The 18,365-nt window shown below is 46.3% G+C and overlaps 1 protein-coding gene across 6 annotated transcripts in view; it reads left to right on the top strand.

The window, feature by feature from the left end:
- TTBK1 (tau tubulin kinase 1) overlaps positions 1-18,365 on the top strand; it is a 150,334-nt gene that overhangs the window by 85,664 nt on the left and 46,305 nt on the right. For all 6 annotated transcript variants that reach the window (XM_089660927.1, XM_089660928.1, XM_089660925.1 and 3 more), the window contains 3 exons: positions 7,655-7,728; positions 11,310-11,450; positions 15,109-15,213. In XM_089660927.1, the coding sequence (XP_089517053.1) occupies positions 7,655-7,728; positions 11,310-11,450; positions 15,109-15,213 (320 nt within the window). The remainder of the gene's footprint in view (positions 1-7,654; positions 7,729-11,309; positions 11,451-15,108; positions 15,214-18,365) is intronic.

Raw genomic sequence — 18,365 nt, 5'->3', positions numbered from 1 at the left:
TTAAACCAGGTGTTAAGGTGTGAAAGGAAATCCGTGAAATTGGAAACAATCTGCTGGGGATTGGAAGTACAGCCACCCGCAGGAAGTCGCAACCGGATTGGTCCGCTGTCTTGATGTTTGATAAATGGTGTACATTTTGCCAATTTGCACTTAGAATTCCAGTTATGGTTATGTAAGGGTTTACAATCATTTTAAAGCAGAACTATTGTAAAGTTAAAAAAAATTTATGAATGGGCACTTTATTATAGAAGAGACGTGCTATGTCTCTTCTGCAATAAAATAAACGTGCCTACTTGTTTGAAATATCCTGCAGAACGTATACTGATCTTCCCATGCGCAGCTCAGTTTAAAATTTGAGTGCAGGGTCAGTGTGTTGGAATGAATAACTCCCGCGCATGCGCAGGCATGAAGTCATCCTGCACCTGCCAATCAAGGCAGCCAAGGAGCGGCACCTGGAAGAAGCTAAGGAGAAGACGCCGGCACCAGCGAGGGGGACCTTGCAAGGGCTGGACTGTTGTTACCCCCGGTTCACATCTATACAGCCGTGCGGGCTACGTTTTGCGCGGGCACGAGAGCCCATTCATTTGAATGGACTCCCGTGCCCGTGACAAGCAGGGAAGAAGACCCTGCACTTCTTTGGAAAACGCAGGCCGCATGGGAACCTCGGTCCCCAGTACAGTTGCGTTTTCCAGTGCGGGCGGCGTGCCATTAGAACTAATGGCACCCGCCCGCAGGTCTGCATTTCTCTGTGCGGGTGGTGCGGCTGCATGGATTTTCGTGCGGATCCGCAGCCGCACCACCCGCACAGATGTGAACTTAGGGTAACAGAGGTAAGTGTTTTTTTTTTACTTTAGTTCTGCTTTAAGATAACTAAGACATTTACCTTTATTTTAGGATAAACAAGGTTTTCTTTTTGCGATAGTCTCTTGCAAAAACTATTTTATTTTTTTTCGTCTCCCTACAGCAGCGGTTCTCAACCTGGGGGTCGCGACCCCTTTGGGGGTCGAACGACCATTTCCCAGGGGTCGCCTAAGACCATCGGAAAACACATATTTCCGATGGTCTTAGGAACCGAGACACCGCTCCTGTCTCCGGCGTTGTGTGGGCGGGATGATATGCTGCCCCTGTCACCGCCTCCTCGCCGCTGATTGGCCACCGGAACTGTAGCTCAGGAGAGGCACACAGGCGGCCAATCACCGGCGAGAAGGTGGAGCTTGGAGAGGAGGAGCCGAGCGGCAGCGCGCGGAGATCGAAGAGGATCGAGGGAGCTGCAGGAACGAGTGAAGAGAGAGGCCAGAGAAGGAAGACAGCTGACAGGTAAGTGCAAATTTTGCTGCTGCAGCCAGGTATGCAGGCTGTAGATGGGAGAGGGAGAGAGCCCAGGCTGGAGCAGGGGTCAGCAAGGTAAGTATCATTGGTGTCAGTGGGAGGGATAGTGCCCCATCATTTGTGTCACTAATACCAACAATGGGGCACTATTCCTCCCCCCACTGACACCAACGATGGGGCACTATTCCTCCCCCCACTGACACCAACGATGAGACACTATTCCTCCCCTCACTGACACCAACGATGGGGCACTATTCCTCCCCCCACTGACACCAACGATGGGGCACTATTCCTCCCCCCACTGACACCAACGATGGGGCACTATTCCTCCCCCCACTGACACCAACGATGGGGCACTATTCCTCCCCCCACTGACACCAACGATGGGGCACTATTCCTCCCCCCACTGACACCAACGATGGGGCACTATTCCTCCCACTAACGCCAATGATGGGGCACTATTCCTCCCACTGATACCAATGATGGGGCACTATTCCTCCCACTGATACCAATGATGGGGCACTATTCCTCCCACTGACACCAATGATGGGGCACTATTCCTCCCACTGATACCAATGATGGGGCACTATTCCTCCCACTGATACCAATGATGGGGCACTATTCCTCCCACTGATACCAATGATGGGGCACTATTCCTCCCACTGATACCAATGATGGGGCACTATTCCTCCTACTGATACCAATGATGGGGCACTATTCCTCCCACTGACACCAATGATGGAGCACTATTCCTCCCACTGATACCAATGATGGGGCACTATTCCTCCCACTGACACCAATGATGGGGCACTATTCCTCCCACTGACACCAATGATGGGGCACTATTCCTCCCACTCATACCAATGATGGGGCACTATTCCTTCCACTGACACCAATGATGGGGCACTATTCCTCCCACTGATACTAATGATGGGGCACTATTCCTCCCACTGACACCAATGATGGGGCACTATTCCTCCCACTGACACCAATGATGGGGCACTATTCCTCCCACTCATACCAATGATGGGGCACTATTCCTCCCACTGATACCAATGATGGGGCACTATTCCTCCCACTGATACCATTGATGGGGCACTATTCCTCCCACTGACACCAATGATGGGGCACTATTCCTCCCACTCATACCAATGATGGGGCACTATTCCTCCCACTGATACCAATGATGGGGCACTATTCCTCCCACTCATACCAATGATGGGGCACTATTCCTTCCACTGACACCAATGATGGGGCACTATTCCTCCCACTGATACTAATGATGGGGCACTATTCCTCCCACTGACACCAATGATGGGGCACTATTCCTCCCACTGATACCAATGATGGGGTACTATTCCTCCCACTCATACCAATGATGGGGCACTATTCCTCCCACTGATACCAATGATGGGGCACTATTCCTCCCACTGATACCAATGATGGGGCACTATTCCTCCCACTGATACCAATGATGGGGCACTATTCCTCCCACTGATACCAATGATGGGGTACTATTCCTCCCACTCATACCAATGATGGGGCACTATTCCTCCCACTCATACCAATGATGGGGCACTATTCCTCCCACTCATACCAATGATGGGGCACTATTCCTTCCACTGACACCAATGATGGGGCACTATTCCTCCCACTCATACCAATGATGGGGCACTATTCCTTCCACTGACACCAATGATGGGGCACTATTCCTCCCACTGATACTAATGATGGGGCACTATTCCTCCCACTGACACCAATGATGGGGCACTATTCCTCCCACTGACACCAATGATGGGGCACTATTCCTCCCACTCATACCAATGATGGGGCACTATTCCTCCCACTGATACCAATGATGGGGCACTATTCCTCCCACTGATATCAATGATGGGGCACTATTCCTCCCACTGACACCAATGATGGGGCACTATTCCTCCCACTCATACCAATGATGGGGCACTATTCCTCCCACTGATACCAATGATGGGGCACTATTCCTCCCACTCATACCAATGATGGGGCACTATTCCTTCCACTGACACCAATGATGGGGCACTATTCCTCCCACTGATACTAATGATGGGGCACTATTCCTCCCACTGACACCAATGATGGGGCACTATTCCTCCCACTGATACCAATGATGGGGTACTATTCCTCCCACTCATACCAATGATGGGGCACTATTCCTCCCACTGATACCAATGATGGGGCACTATTCCTCCCACTGATACCAATGATGGGGCACTATTCCCCCCACTGATACCAATGATGGGGCACTATTCCCCCCACTGACACCAATGATGGGACACTATTCCTCCCACTGATACCAATGATGGGGCACTATTCCCCCCACTGATACCAATGATGGGGCACTATTCCCCCCACTGACACCAATGATGGAGCACTATTCCTCCCACTGACGCCAATGATGAGGCACTATTCCTCCCACTGACGCCAATGATTGGGCACTATTCCTCCCACTGACACCAATGATTGGGCACTATTCCTCCGACTGACACCAATGATGGAGCACTATTCCTCCCACTGACACCAATGATGGGGCACTATTCCTCCCACTGACACCAATGATGGGGCACTATTCCTCCCACTGACACCAATGATGGGACACTATTCCTCCGACTGATACCAATGATGGGGCACTATTCCTCCCACTGATACCAACGATGGGACACTATTCATCCCACTGATACCAATGATGGGGCACTATTCCTCCCACTGACACCAATGATGGGACACTATTCCTCCCACTGATACCAATGATGGGGCACTATTCCTCCCACTGACATCAGTGATGGGGCGCTAGTCCTCCCACTGCAAAATTACAGTTATGAAGTAGCAACGAAAATAATTTTATGGTTGGGGGTCACCACAACATGAGGAACTGTATTAAGGGGTCGCGGCATTAGAAAGGTTGAGAACCACTGCCCTACAGGAACACTTTTTTTTAAAAGATATTTTTAAAGATGTGTGAGTATAACCTGCGCACAGGACTGATCAATTAGACTGGCTGCTGCTAGCAAAATCACAAATGTATACCGGTGAACAAATGTGTGAGTGCAAACATAAAAATTGCTGCGTTGCCTCTCCCAAAAAACTATTTTAAATATATAAATGAACTCCATACTAAACAAAGGAAGTCCATTCGTTTATTTAATTAATCATTTTAAGTTGTTTTTGGGAGAGGCAGCGCAGCAGATTTTATGTTTGTATATTTTTATTGTTATTAACCTCCCTAGCGGTACTCCCGAGTGTAGCTGGGGGTAAAGTTTCAGTACCAAAAGCGGTAACCCCCCCGAGCTACACTCAGGCTTACCATGCGCCGTTGCTCAGGGATTCACTGCAGCGCTTACCTTGTCCTTCGCTCCCACGATGCGTCCCCTGCAGCGTCCCCGGCCATCTCCTCCGGCTGATGCCGGCATGCGGCTTCTGTGTTCCTGTCCCTGTGACGTCGGGACATACGGGCGCCAGGAAATTCCGGCAAATTTGAAAATTTTAAAAAATGACTTTTTTTTTTAAATGATTATTACATAGTATAACATTCCTGTATCAAACCATTTCACATACATTTTGTCCCGAGTGCTTTGTCCGGCGCCCTGCCTGCATTTTTACTGTTCTTTCTGCCTGGAAACTGAGAAACGTCCATGGCGTCCAAAAAGCGTCCCTTTAGGTCAAAAGCGGTTTTAGACCGGCTAGAGAACAGCGATAGTAAATCAGAACCACTTGCAGAATTCGTGGGGGAAATTCCTCATCAGACACTGAAAACAATTTTGCGACTTTGCTCAGCGATGTGTGAACTTGGCGCTCTATTTCACATTTCAGTGTTTTTGGTTTGATTATATTATTGAATTACATTTATTATTATTATATTGTTATTTTTGTATGATTATTTATTAAATTATAATTTATGATTTCGTGTTTCAAGTTTTATCATACCCGGGATGTTTACTAGACTCTTGTTCAGACAGATTTCAGGGAGTTACTCCTAAATTACAGGCCTACAATAAAAAAATACATATTTCCATGCAAAAAAATGGTACCGCTTTGAGCACCAAAAATCTGAAATAATCATACCGCCACGGAGGTTAAACAAAAAGGGAGAGAAAAAAAACCCTTGTATAACAGGTACACAGCCCAACTTAGCCTACATACAGTGAGAAATACAATATACAGATGGACTACATACAGTGAAGTATACAGATAGCCTACATACAGTGAAGAGTACAGTATACAGATAGCCTACATACAGTGAAGAGTACAGTATACAGATAGCCTACATACAGTGAAGTATACAGTATACAGATAGCCTACATACAGTGAAGAGTACAGATAGCCTACATACAGTGAAGAGTACAGATAGCCTACATACAGTGAAGAGTACAGTATACAGATAGCCTACATACAGTGAAGAGTACAGATAGCCTACATACAGTGAAGAGTACAGTATACAGATAGCCTACATACAGTGAAGAGTACAGTATACAGATAGCCTACATACAGTGAAGTATACAGTATACAGATAGCCTACATACAGTGAAGTATACAGTATACAGATAGACTGCATACAGTGACGTATACAGATAGCCTACATACAGTGAAGTATACAGATAGCCTACATACAGTGAAGTATACAGTATACAGATAGACTGCATACAGTGACGTATACAGATAGCCTACATACAGTGACGTATACAGATAGCCTACATACAGTGAAGAGTACAGTATACAGATAGCCTACATACAGTGAAGTATACAGATAGCCTACATACAGTGAAGTATACAGTATACAGATAGACTACATACAGTGAAGAGTACAGTATACAGAGCCCTACAGGAATACTTTGATGGAGAAGTACAGCCGAAGCTCTTTTGGCTGCACTCCTGTGGATGACAGGAGTGCAGATCGTTCTGCACTCCTGTGACCCGTTTTCAGATGACAGCGGGCTGAATCCCACTGTCGGCTGATGTCATTCAGCCGGTCCAGGCTGGGGAAAGACCCCGAATTTAAAGTCCGGGATCCACCCCAGAGTCTGGAGCGGCATCTGGCTCAGCCCCTCAGCAATCTGCTTAGAGCCTGAGGAAGCTGCCCCCTCCACAGCCAGTGAGCGCAGGAGGGGTGCGCAGAGCAGAGAGCGGTAACTTGACAGTCACTGCTCTCTGCTCACAGCGACGGTGGGAACTCAGCCATCAGCGGTCATGTGATCGCTGAGTTCTTACGTTTAGATCCGGGGGGGGGGACAGATTCAGCATCAAACGAATGCTGCACCCGCCTAGGTAAGTATAACTTGCGGGAACCCCCCCCAAAACTTCTCTTTTAAGGTGAACTTGAGCGACAGATTCAGGCTCCAGAAAATCCCATCTTCCTGGCTGTATTGCTGACTGTGTGGCTGCTGTACTTTGAGCCTCTAATATGGAACAAATATGCAAATTACTTGAGTATCAAAGTTTTGAAGCCAGAGGATGCCAGAGGACAGCCAGGAACTCGGAGTACAACCTCCTCTGCTTCTTCAGTTAGAGCTTCCACCTGGCAGTACTCGGGTCGTTGGTTTGAATTTCAGCCACGGCACCACCTGCCTGGAGTCTGCATGTTCCCCCTGTGCCTGTGTGGGTTTCCTCCGGTTACTCCGGTTTCCTCCCACACTCCAATGACAAGCTGGTAAGTTACTTGGCTCCTGTCTAAATTGTCCCTAGTAGGTGTATGTATGAATGTGAGTTAGGGACCTTAGATTGTACACCCCTTGAGGGTTAGGGACCTTAGATTGTACGCCCCTTGAGGGTTAAGGACCTTAGATTGTACACCCCTTGAGGGTTAGGGACCTTAGATTGTACGCCCCTTGAGGGTTAGGGACCTTAGATTGTACACCCCTTGAGGGTTAGGGACCTTAGATTGTACGCCCCTTGAGGGTTAGGGACCTTAGATTGTACGCCCCTTGAGGGTTAGGGACCTTAGATTGTACGCCCCTTGAGGGTTAGGGACCTTAGATTGTACACTCCTTGAGGGTTAGGGACCTTAGATTGTACGCCCCTTGAGGGTTAGGGACTGATGTGAATGTACAATATATATATGTAAAGCGCTGTGTAAATTGATGGCGCTATATAAGTACATGTAATAAATAATAAATAAATGATATGCTTTTTTATTTGCACTGCTGTTCATCCCTGTTTGATGGAGGTGTGATCTCAGCCTGATCCTCAGGCTTCTCTTCCATAAAAGCTGTGTAAACATTCTCAGTGTGTGGGGCCGGGGGGGCCTATTTCCTGGCTGTTGATTCCTCACTGTTGGGTCTTTGTGTCTCTGCAGGGAAGGATCACGTCTGCCGGTTCATCGGCTGTGGAAGAAATGAGAAGTTTAACTATGTGGTGATGCAGCTACAGGTAGTCCTGGGTTTCGGGTACATATACTGCATGGACCTATTATAATGGCAGCTACCCATATGGGGGGCAGGGACACCTACTGAAGGTGAACACTATGGTGTTGCTTTACTAAAGACAAACAGACAGGTACTCCAGGGTGTCAGGTACACATACTGAATACACACTATAATGGCAGTTACTGGTACTCCATGGTGTCAGGTACACATACTGAATACACACACTATAATGGCAGTTACAGGTACTCCAGGGTGTCAGGTACACATACTGAATACACACACTATAATGGCAGTTACAGGTACTCCAGGGTGTCAGGTACACATACTGAATACACACTATAATGGCAGTTACAGGTACTCCAGGGTGTCAGGTACACATACTGAATACACACACTATAATGGCAGTTACAGGTACTCCAGGGTGTCAGGTACACATACTGAATACACACTATAATGGCAGTTACAGGTACTCCAGGGTGTCAGGTACACATACTGAATACACACTATAATGGCAGTTGCAGGTACTCCAGGGTGTCAGGTACACATACTGAATACACACACTATAATGGCAGTTACAGGTACTCCAGGATGTCAGGTACACATACTGAATACACACCATAATGGCAGTTACAGGTACTCCAGGGTGTCAGGTACACATACTGAATACACACCATAATGGCAGTTACAGGTACTCCAGGGTGTCAGGTACACATACTGAATACACATACTATAATGGCAGTTACAGGTACTCCAGGGTGTCAGGTACACATACTGAATACACACACTATAATGGCAGTTACAGGTACTCCAGGGTGTCAGGTACACATACTGAATACACACTATAATGGCAGTTACAGGTACTCCAGGGTGTCAGGTACACATACTGAATACACACACTATAATGGCAGTTACTGGTACTCCATGGTGTCAGGTACACATACTGAATACACACTATAATGGCAGTTACAGGTACTCCAGGGTGTCAGGTACACATACTGAATACACACTATAATGGCAGTTACAGGTACTCCAGGGTGTCAGGTACACATACTGAATACACACCATAATGGCAGTTACAGGTACTCCAGGGTGTCAGGTACACATACTGAATACACATACTATAATGGCAGTTACAGGTACTCCAGGGTGTCAGGTACACATACTGAATACACACACTATAATGGCAGTTACAGGTACTCCAGGGTGTCAGGTACACATACTGAATACACACTATAATGGCAGTTACAGGTACTCCAGGGTGTCAGGTACACATACTGAATACACACACTATAATGGCAGTTACTGGTACTCCATGGTGTCAGGTACACATACTGAATACACACTATAATGGCAGTTACAGGTACTCCAGGGTGTCAGGTACACATACTGAATACACACACTATAATGGCAGTTACAGGTACTCCAGGGTGTCAGGTACACATACTGAATACACACACTATAATGGCAGTTACTGGTACTCCATGGTGTCAGGTACACATACTGAATACACACTATAATGGCAGTTACAGGTACTCCAGGGTGTCAGGTACAGATACTGAATACACACACTATAATGGCAGTTACAGGTACTCCAGGGTGTCAGGTACACATGCTGAAACACACACTTTAATGGCAGTTACAGGTACTCCAGGGTGTCAGGTACACATACTGAATACACACACTATAATGGCAGTTACAGGTACTCCAGGGTGTCAGGTACACATACTGAATACACACACTATAATGGCAGTTACAGGTACTCCAGGGTGTCAGGTACACATACTGAATACACACTATAATGGCAGTTACTGGTACTCCATGGTGTCAGGTACACATACTGAATACACACTATAATGGCAGTTACAGGTACTCTAGGGTGTCAGGTACACATACTGAATACACACTATAATGGCAGTTACAGGTACTCCAGGGTGTCAGGTACACATACTGAATACACACTATAATGGCAGTTACAGGTACTCCAGGGTGTCAGGTACACATACTGAACATACACGCTATAATGGCAGTTACAGGTACTCCAGGGTGGCGGATACACATGCTCAATATACAGTACATGCTACAAACTACAGTATGGTGCTGATTTATAGGTATATTATTGGATGGGGTGTGATCCTAATTCTGCCTCGTACATCCCGCTCCTTCAGTAACTGTCGGCCACATTCCAGACATTTGGGATGTACTTCGTGTCTCTTCTCCAGATCCCACACACAGCATATTGGTGGTGCCATAATATCGTTTTCCGGGGATGATTGCTATGTGGGGTGGCAGGGAGGGAGGTGTAATGCAGATCTGTTGGTGGGGTTTATATTGTCAGGAGGAGAGGGGCTATGTGGAGTGCCAGGTTGTCACCTATGAGCCTCAACAACAATGCGTAGTGGGTGGGGTATAATATTGTTGTCAGGAGGATGGCGGCCATGTAAAATGACCGGATGTCACCTATGAGTCTCCACTATAATGCAGTAATACTGTTCCTAGCAGGACATGGGCCCTGCCGGGTGGCACATGTGTGGGATGAAGGAGCTGGGCCTTCACTGTATTGCAGAGCTGCTGGTTATAATATTGTTAGCAGGACAGTAGCCGTGTGGAGCAGCAGGGTGTCACTGATGTGCCCCCACTGTAAGCAGAGCAGTGAGTGGGGTATAATATTGTTTTTAGGACCATAGAAGTCATGTAGAGTGGCAGGGTGTCACCTGTAGGATTGAAGGAGGTCAACCTCCCCTGTAATGCAGAGCCATGGGTGGGGTATGACATTGTTGTCAGGATAGGAGCTGTATGGAGTGGCAGGGTGTCACCTGTAGGATTGAAGGAGGTCAACCTCCCCTGTAATGCAGAGCCATGGGTGGGGTATGACATTGTTGTCAGGATAGGAGCTGTCTGGAGTGGCAGGGTGTCACCTGTGGGATGGAAGGAGGTCAACCTTCCCTGTAATGCAGAGCTATGGGTGGGGTATGACATTGTTGTCAGGATAGGAGCTGTCTGGAGTGGCAGGGTGTCACCTGTGGGATGGAAGGAGGTCAACCTTCCCTGTAATGCAGAGCCATGGGTGGGGAATGACATTGTTGTCAGGATAGGAGCTGTCTGGAGTGGCAGGGTGTCACCTGTGGGATTGAAGGAGGTCAACCTCCCCTGTAATGCAGAGCCATGGGTGGGGAATGACATTGTTGTCAGGAGGATAGGAGCTGTCTGGAGTGGCAGGGTGTCACCTGTGGGATGGAAGGAGGTCAACCTCCCCTGTAATGCAGAGCCATGGGTGGGGCATGACATTGTTGTCAGGATAGGAGCTGTCTGGAGTGTCAGGGTGTCACCTGTGGGATGGAAGGAGGTCAACCTTCCCTGTAATGCAGAGCCATGGGTGGGGAATGACATTGTTGTCAGGATAGGAGCTGTCTGGAGTTGCAGGGTGTCACCTCTGAGCCTCCATTGTAATGCAGGGCTATCAGTGGGGTATAATGTCAGTCATACAACCCCCGGGGGTGCAGAAGTATGCTGGGTCATGTGATGTCACAAAAGACGAGACACCGCACAGGCTAGGCCCTGAACTCCAGCTTCATCTTCTCATTCCAGGGTCGGAATCTGGCAGACCTGCGCAGAAGTCAACCTCGCGGCACTTTCACCATGAGCACCACGCTGCGCCTTGGCAAGCAGATCCTGGAGTCAATAGATTCCATCCATTCTGTGGGCTTCCTGCATCGCGACATTAAACCGGTGAGAGCCATGCTACAAATAAGGGTGGAGAACATTTCTTCTCTCCAGCTGGGGACACTGAAGGGAAATATTTTCAGTGATTATATATTTTGAGGAGTATTTATCTTTAACATTTAGTTTACCTTCACTTACTTTAACTGAAAACCTCCCTGTGTTTTAGTGCCAGTTCACATATATGTGGATTGGATGCGATTTGAACCGCATCCAATCCTCATGGCATGTGAAACAGCATTGCTTCCTATGGTGCCTGTTCACATATGTCCAGTGCACTGGCAGTGCAGTTTCAGTGTGGATTGAAAAATAGTCCTGTCCGATTTCTGAGCAGTGCGGTCCGGTTCAGGTGCAGATTACAGGCTATTGACTTCTATGGGAACCATTTCTAAATCGTACATGTCATCAGTTGTGAATAGGATAAAATCCTGACCTGAATCTGCTCTAAATCTGTCCTGAACCTACTCTAAACCTGACCCGAACCTGCTCTAAACCTGACCTGAACCTGCTCTAAACCTGTCCTGAACCTGATCTAAACCTGACCTGAACCTGCTCTAAACCTGACCTGAACCTGCTCTAAACCTGTCCTGAACCTGATCTAAACCTGACCTGAACCTGCTCTAAACCTGACCTGAACCTGCTCTAAACCTGACCTGAAACTGATCCTGACCCTGCTTTAAATCTGTCCTGAACTTGATCTAAACCTGTCCTGAACCTGATCTAAACCTGAACTGAACCTGCTTTAAACGTGATCTGAACCTGCTCTAAACCTGTCCTGAACCTGTTCTAAACCTGTCCTGAACTTGATCTAAACCTGACCCGAACCTGCTCTAAACCTGTCCTGAACCTGATCTAAACCTGACCTGAACCTGCTTTAAACGTGATCTGAACCTGACCTCACCTTGCTCTAAACCTGACCTGAACCTGCACTAAACCTGACCTGAACCTGCTCTAAACCTGACCTGAACCTGCTCTAAACCTGACCTGAACCTGCTCTAAAACTGTCCTGAACCTGCTCTAAACCTGTCCTGAACCTGCTCTAAACCTGACCTGAACCTGAATTAAACCTGACCTGAACCTGATCTAAACCTGACCTGAACCTGCGATTTATGTGCGGTGCGATCAGAGCCATACATTATGCATGACTCTAATCACACCACACCCGCACCAAAAAGGTGCAGGACCCTTTTTTTGGTCCGCACTAGAATCGGATTGCATAGGTGTCCCTCTTTTTTTTGGTAAAAAAAAACCCTCTCTTTTGTTGGGTAAAAAAACCCTCTCTCTTTTGTAAAAAAAAACCCTCTTTTTTTTTTGGAAACAAAATTACTCTTTTTTTTGGTATAAAAAAAGAAATACTAAAAATTGCTGATAAACTCACATTTTACTTTACACAGCTAACATTACCAGCGTGTGCATGGAGCCTCACACAGCCACGGAGCAGTAATTACAAGTAGAGGAGAACGTACAGTGAGGAACAGAAGTATTTGAACACCCTGCCATCATGGAGGGGTCTGACATTCACATTGTAGGACATTCCCACTTTGAGAGACAGAATTTAAAAAACAAATTCAGGAAATCCCATTGTATGATTTGTAAAGAATGTATTTGTCTCGCACGGCTGAACAGAAGTATTTGAACCCCTGAGAAGATCCGTGTTAATATTTGGTACAGAAGCCTTTGTCTGCAATTACAGAGGTCAGACGTTTCCTGTAGTTCCTGACCAGGTTTGCACTGCAACAGGGATGTTGGCCGACTCCTCCACACCGATCTCCTCTAGATCTGTCAGGTTTCGGGGCTGTCGCTGAGCAACACGGAGTTTCAGCTCCCTCCAAAGATGTTCTATTGGATTTAGGTCTGGAGACTGGCTAGGCCACTCCAGAACCTTGATATGCTTTTTACGGAGCCACTCCTTGGTTCTCCTGGCTGTGTGCTTCGGGTCGTTGTCATGTTGGAAGACCCAGCCATGACCCATCTTCAATGCTCTGACTGACGGAAGGAGGTTGTTGCTCAAAATCTCACAATAAATGGCCCCATTCATCCTCTCCTTAATACAGTGCAGTCATCCTGTCCCCTTCGCAGAAAAGCACCCCCAAAGCATGATGTTACCACCCCCATGCTTCACAGTAGGGATGGTGTTCTTGGGATGCAACTCATCCTTCTTTTTCCTCCAAACACGACGAGTGAAGTTTAGACCAAAAAGTTCTACTTTGGTCTCATCTGACCACATGACTTTCTCCCATGCCTCCTCTGGATCATCCAGATGGTCATTGGCAAACTTCAGACGGGCCTGGACATGTGATGACTTGAGCATGATTTGAAACCATGACGGCGTAGTGTTCTACCGACAGTGACCTTTGAAACTGTGGTCCCAGCTCTCTTCATGTCATTGACCAGCTTCTCCCTTGTAGTTCTGGGCTGATTCCTCACCTTTCTTATCATCGGTGATACCCCACGAGGTGAGATCTTGCATGGAGCCCCAGTCCCAGGGAGACTGACAGTCGTCTTTAGCCTCTTCCATTTTCTAACAATTGCTCCAACAGTTGATCTATTTTCACCAAGCTGCTTGGCAATTGCCCCCTGGCCCTTTCCAGCCTTGTGGAGGTCCACAATTTTGTCTCTGGGGTCTTTTGACAGCTCTTTGATCTTGCCCATGGTAGTATTTGGCGTGTGACTGACTGTGGGGTGGACAGGTGTCTTTAAAGAGCTCAGACAGGTGCTACTAAGTTAGATTAATGAGTGGAGTAGAGGTGGACTTTTTAAAGGCGCAGTAACAGGTCTTTGAGAGCCAGAATTCTTGCTGTTTCTTAGGTGTTCAAATACTTCTGTTCAGCAGTGCAAGACAAATACATTCTTTACAAATCATACAATGGGATTTCCTGAATTTTTTTTTAAATTCTGTCTCTCAGAGGGGGAATCCACCTACAATGTGAATGTCAGACCCCTCCATGATTTCTAAGTGGGAGAACTTGCAAAATCGCAGGGTGTTCAAATACTTCTGTTCCTCACTGTATGTCTGATCCAGTGCGATCCTTTCCTGGCTGGAGGACCACAAGCATCATCTAGCCCTTTTCTCTCCAGCCTGACTGTCCCTAACCTGCCCCTTTCATTGATTGGATTTTAGTTATTTCAATCATGGACACAGTCTTACATGTGGGCATTACCTAGGGCAGGAGTGGGCAACTGTGGCCCTCCAGCTGTTGTAGAACTACAAGTCCCATGAGGCATTGCAAAACTGACAGTTACAAGCATGACTCCCAAAGGCAGAGGCATTATGGGACTTGTAGTTCACCAACAGCTGGAGGGCCACAGTTGCCTACCCCTGGTCTAGGGTGATTTGCATGCAAACCCAGTCTACCAAGGAATGCCCACTCCTCCAGACTGACCTTTGCAGGTCAAGTCATTTTGATATTTGTATAACTCCTCCTAAGAGCCAGCCTGCTGTACTGAGGCAGGGTGCTGTGATGTTTTTAGAAAGCTATGTACAGCACCCTGCTGGTTCCCTCACCAGCCGGATCTGCCTGCATTGCATTGAGAAGCATAGAGACCCAGTGATGACATCACTGGGTCTAAGATGAGGTACTAGGTGTAGGTGCATTTCCATGAGGACACATATGGCCGTTCTCACACTCGGGTGTAATCCTGATTTCTTGGCATACTTTCTCTACAGTCGAACTTTGCCATGGGGCGACTTCCATCCACCTACAGAAAGTGTTACATGTTGGACTTTGGCCTGGCGCGGCAGTATACCAACACCACAGGCGAGGTGCGGCCGGTAAGTGATCCGAGGAGGGGGGGGGGGGCAGGTATATCCGTAGAATCCTCCTGTCATGTAACCCTTTCACGTGAGCTCCATATGTGTGAGTGATCTTCTCCTTCCAGGTCATTTTACTGATCATTTTAAGTTGTTGAATTTTGTTTCCATCATTTTGTTCTTTTTGTTTTTCAGTTTATTTTTCGAGCCATTGTGCGGCCGTTTAATTTTGGCGACTGGGATGCGCAGTGTGAGTCTCCGCCCTCCATGATTTTGTTTTTTTTTTCTTATGTTCTTTTCATCCTGTATTTCGTAATGTTTGCTACAATGGGTGCAAATGTTTATCACTGGCAGTTTTTTCGAGGTATTTTGCATCCCGTGTCCTGAAAGTTGTATTAATTTGCTGAAACATAAAAGAAAAAAAGTCATTTGAAAGCAGCATCGGCAATGTGTGTGAGAGGGTGAAGATTGCCTGATGAGTGAGACTGACGTCCGGCACACACAGGGAGCCTCGTGGACATCAACCACAGCCTGACTACCAAATAGACACTTGTACTGAGCAGGATATTGGTGATTACTGTACGTGATGGATGACTGACCAACCATGTGCTCATATTGTACTGATAGTGTGCTTACATTGTGCTAATTGTACTAATATTGGTGATTGCTGCACGTGTAGGATGAATGACCAATCGTGTGCTTACATTGTACTGATCATGACATTGGTGATTGCTGCACGTGTAGGATGAATGACCAATCGTGTGCTTACATTGTACTAATAATGACATTGGTGATTGCTGCATGTGTAGGATGAACAACCGATCATATACTTACATTGTACTAATAATGACATTAGTGATTACTGCACGTGTAGGATGAATGACCAATCGTGTTCTTACATTGTACTGATCATGACATTGGTAATTGCTGCACGTGTAGGATGAATGACCAATCGTGTTCTTACATTGTACTGATCATGACATTGGTGATTGCTGCACGTGTAGGATGAACAGCCGATCGTGTACTTACATTGTACTAATAATGACTTTGGTGATTGCTGCACGTGTAGGATGAACGACCGATCGTGTACTTACATTGTACTAATAATGACGTTGGTGATTGCTGCACGTGTAGGATGAATGACTGATCGTGTACTTACATTGTACTAATAGTGACGTTGGTGATTGCTGCACGTGTAGGATGAACGACCAATCATGTGCTTACATTGTACTAATAATGGCATTGGTGATTGCTGCATGTGTAGGATGAATGACCAATCGTGTACTTACATTGTACTAATAATGACATTAGTGATTGCTGCACGTGTTGGATGAACAATCGATCGTGTACTTACATTTTACTAATAGTGACATTGGTGATTGCTGCACGTGTAGGATGAATGACCGATCATGTACTTACATTGTACTAACAATGACATTGGTGATTGCTGCACGTGTAGGATGAATGACCGATCGTGTACTTACATTGTACTAACAATGACATTGGTGATTGCTGCACGTGTAGGATGAACAATCAATCGCGTGCTTACATTGTACTAATAGTGACATTAGTGATTGCTGCACGTGTAGGATGAACGACCGATCGTGTGCTTACATTGTACTAATAATTACATTGGTGATTGCTGCACGTGTAGGATGAACAATCGATCGTGTGCTTACATTGTACTAATAGTGACATTAGTGATTGCTGCATGTGTAGGATGAACGACCGATCGTGTACTTACATTGTACTAACAATGACATTGGTGATTGCTGCACGTGTAGGATGAACAATCGATCGTGTGCTTACATTGTACTAATAGTGACATTAGTGATTGCTGCACGTGTAGGATGAATGACCAATCGTGTACTTACATTGTACTAATAGTGACGTTGGTGATTGCTGCACGTGTAGGATGAATGACCGATCGTGTACTTACATTGTACTAACAATGACATTGGTGATTGCTGCACGTGTAGGATGAACGACCGATCGTGTGCTTACATTGTACTAATAGTGACATTAGTGATTGCTGCACGTGTAGGATGAACGACCGATCGTGTGCTTACATTGTACTAATAATTACATTGGTGATTGCTGCACGTGTAGGATGAACAATCGATCGTGTGCTTACATTGTACTAATAGTGACATTAGTGATTGCTGCACGTGTAGGATGAATGACCAATCGTGTACTTACATTGTACTAATAGTGACGTTGGTGATTGCTGCACGTGTAGGATGAATGACCGATCGTGTACTTACATTGTACTAACAATGACATTGGTGATTGCTGCACGTGTAGGATGAACGACCGATCGTGTGCTTACATTGTACTAATAGTGACATTAGTGATTGCTGCACGTGTAGGATGAACGACCGATCGTGTACTTACATTGTACTAATAATGACATTGGTGATTGCTGCACGTGTAGGATGAACAGCCGATCGTGTACTTACATTGTGCTACTAACGACATTGGGTATAGGTATACCTGTAGGACAATTGACCAATCATGTGCTCACATTGTACGGATGATGACACTGGTGATTATTGTACGTGTAAACGATTGACCACATTGAACCGATAATAACATCGCTGATTACTGTACATAAGACATTAGAAAACAGAAAACGATGCAGCATTGTCACCCGTCAGCACAGGCTGAAACCCTGTAACAATGGACTGCGATGGGTCTTCTATTCCACATCAAGCATTGCAGCCTTCGATTTTATTTGCTAAAATTCATTTGATTTTATAAATTCTTTCATTCTCCTCCATTACATAGTTTATATCTTTATTCGTTATAAGTGATTAGGATTCATTTGTCTTTTAATCCAAGTCCTGAGGACCGCAGTCATCTCATTACTCACACTCTAATTTTCCGTACGGTCGGATGGGCAGCGGGCTGTTGGGATACCAGAGATGATAGGAAGAAAAACAATTAGTGGACCTGTAAATATGTAGTTACAGATTGAAAAAAAAAGACAAAAAAAAAAGATTGAAAAAGTCCTTCAAGTTTAATAATCTTCATATACAGAACCTTGCGGCACTCACAGTTGATCCAGAGGAAGGCAAGAAAAAAACTCTTAACCACTTCCAGTCCGGACACTTTTACCGCCCTTCCAGTCCGGACACTTTCCCCCCCTTCCAGTCCGGACACTTTCACCCCCT

This window comes from Staurois parvus, unplaced genomic scaffold, assembly GCF_062004578.1.
Source record: "Staurois parvus isolate SC_StPar_1 unplaced genomic scaffold, SC_StPar_1.0 ptg001288l, whole genome shotgun sequence".
Taxonomy (NCBI): domain Eukaryota; kingdom Metazoa; phylum Chordata; class Amphibia; order Anura; family Ranidae; genus Staurois; species Staurois parvus.
The sequence above is the reverse complement of the archived record's forward strand: the minus strand, read 5'-3'. Positions and strand labels throughout refer to the sequence as shown.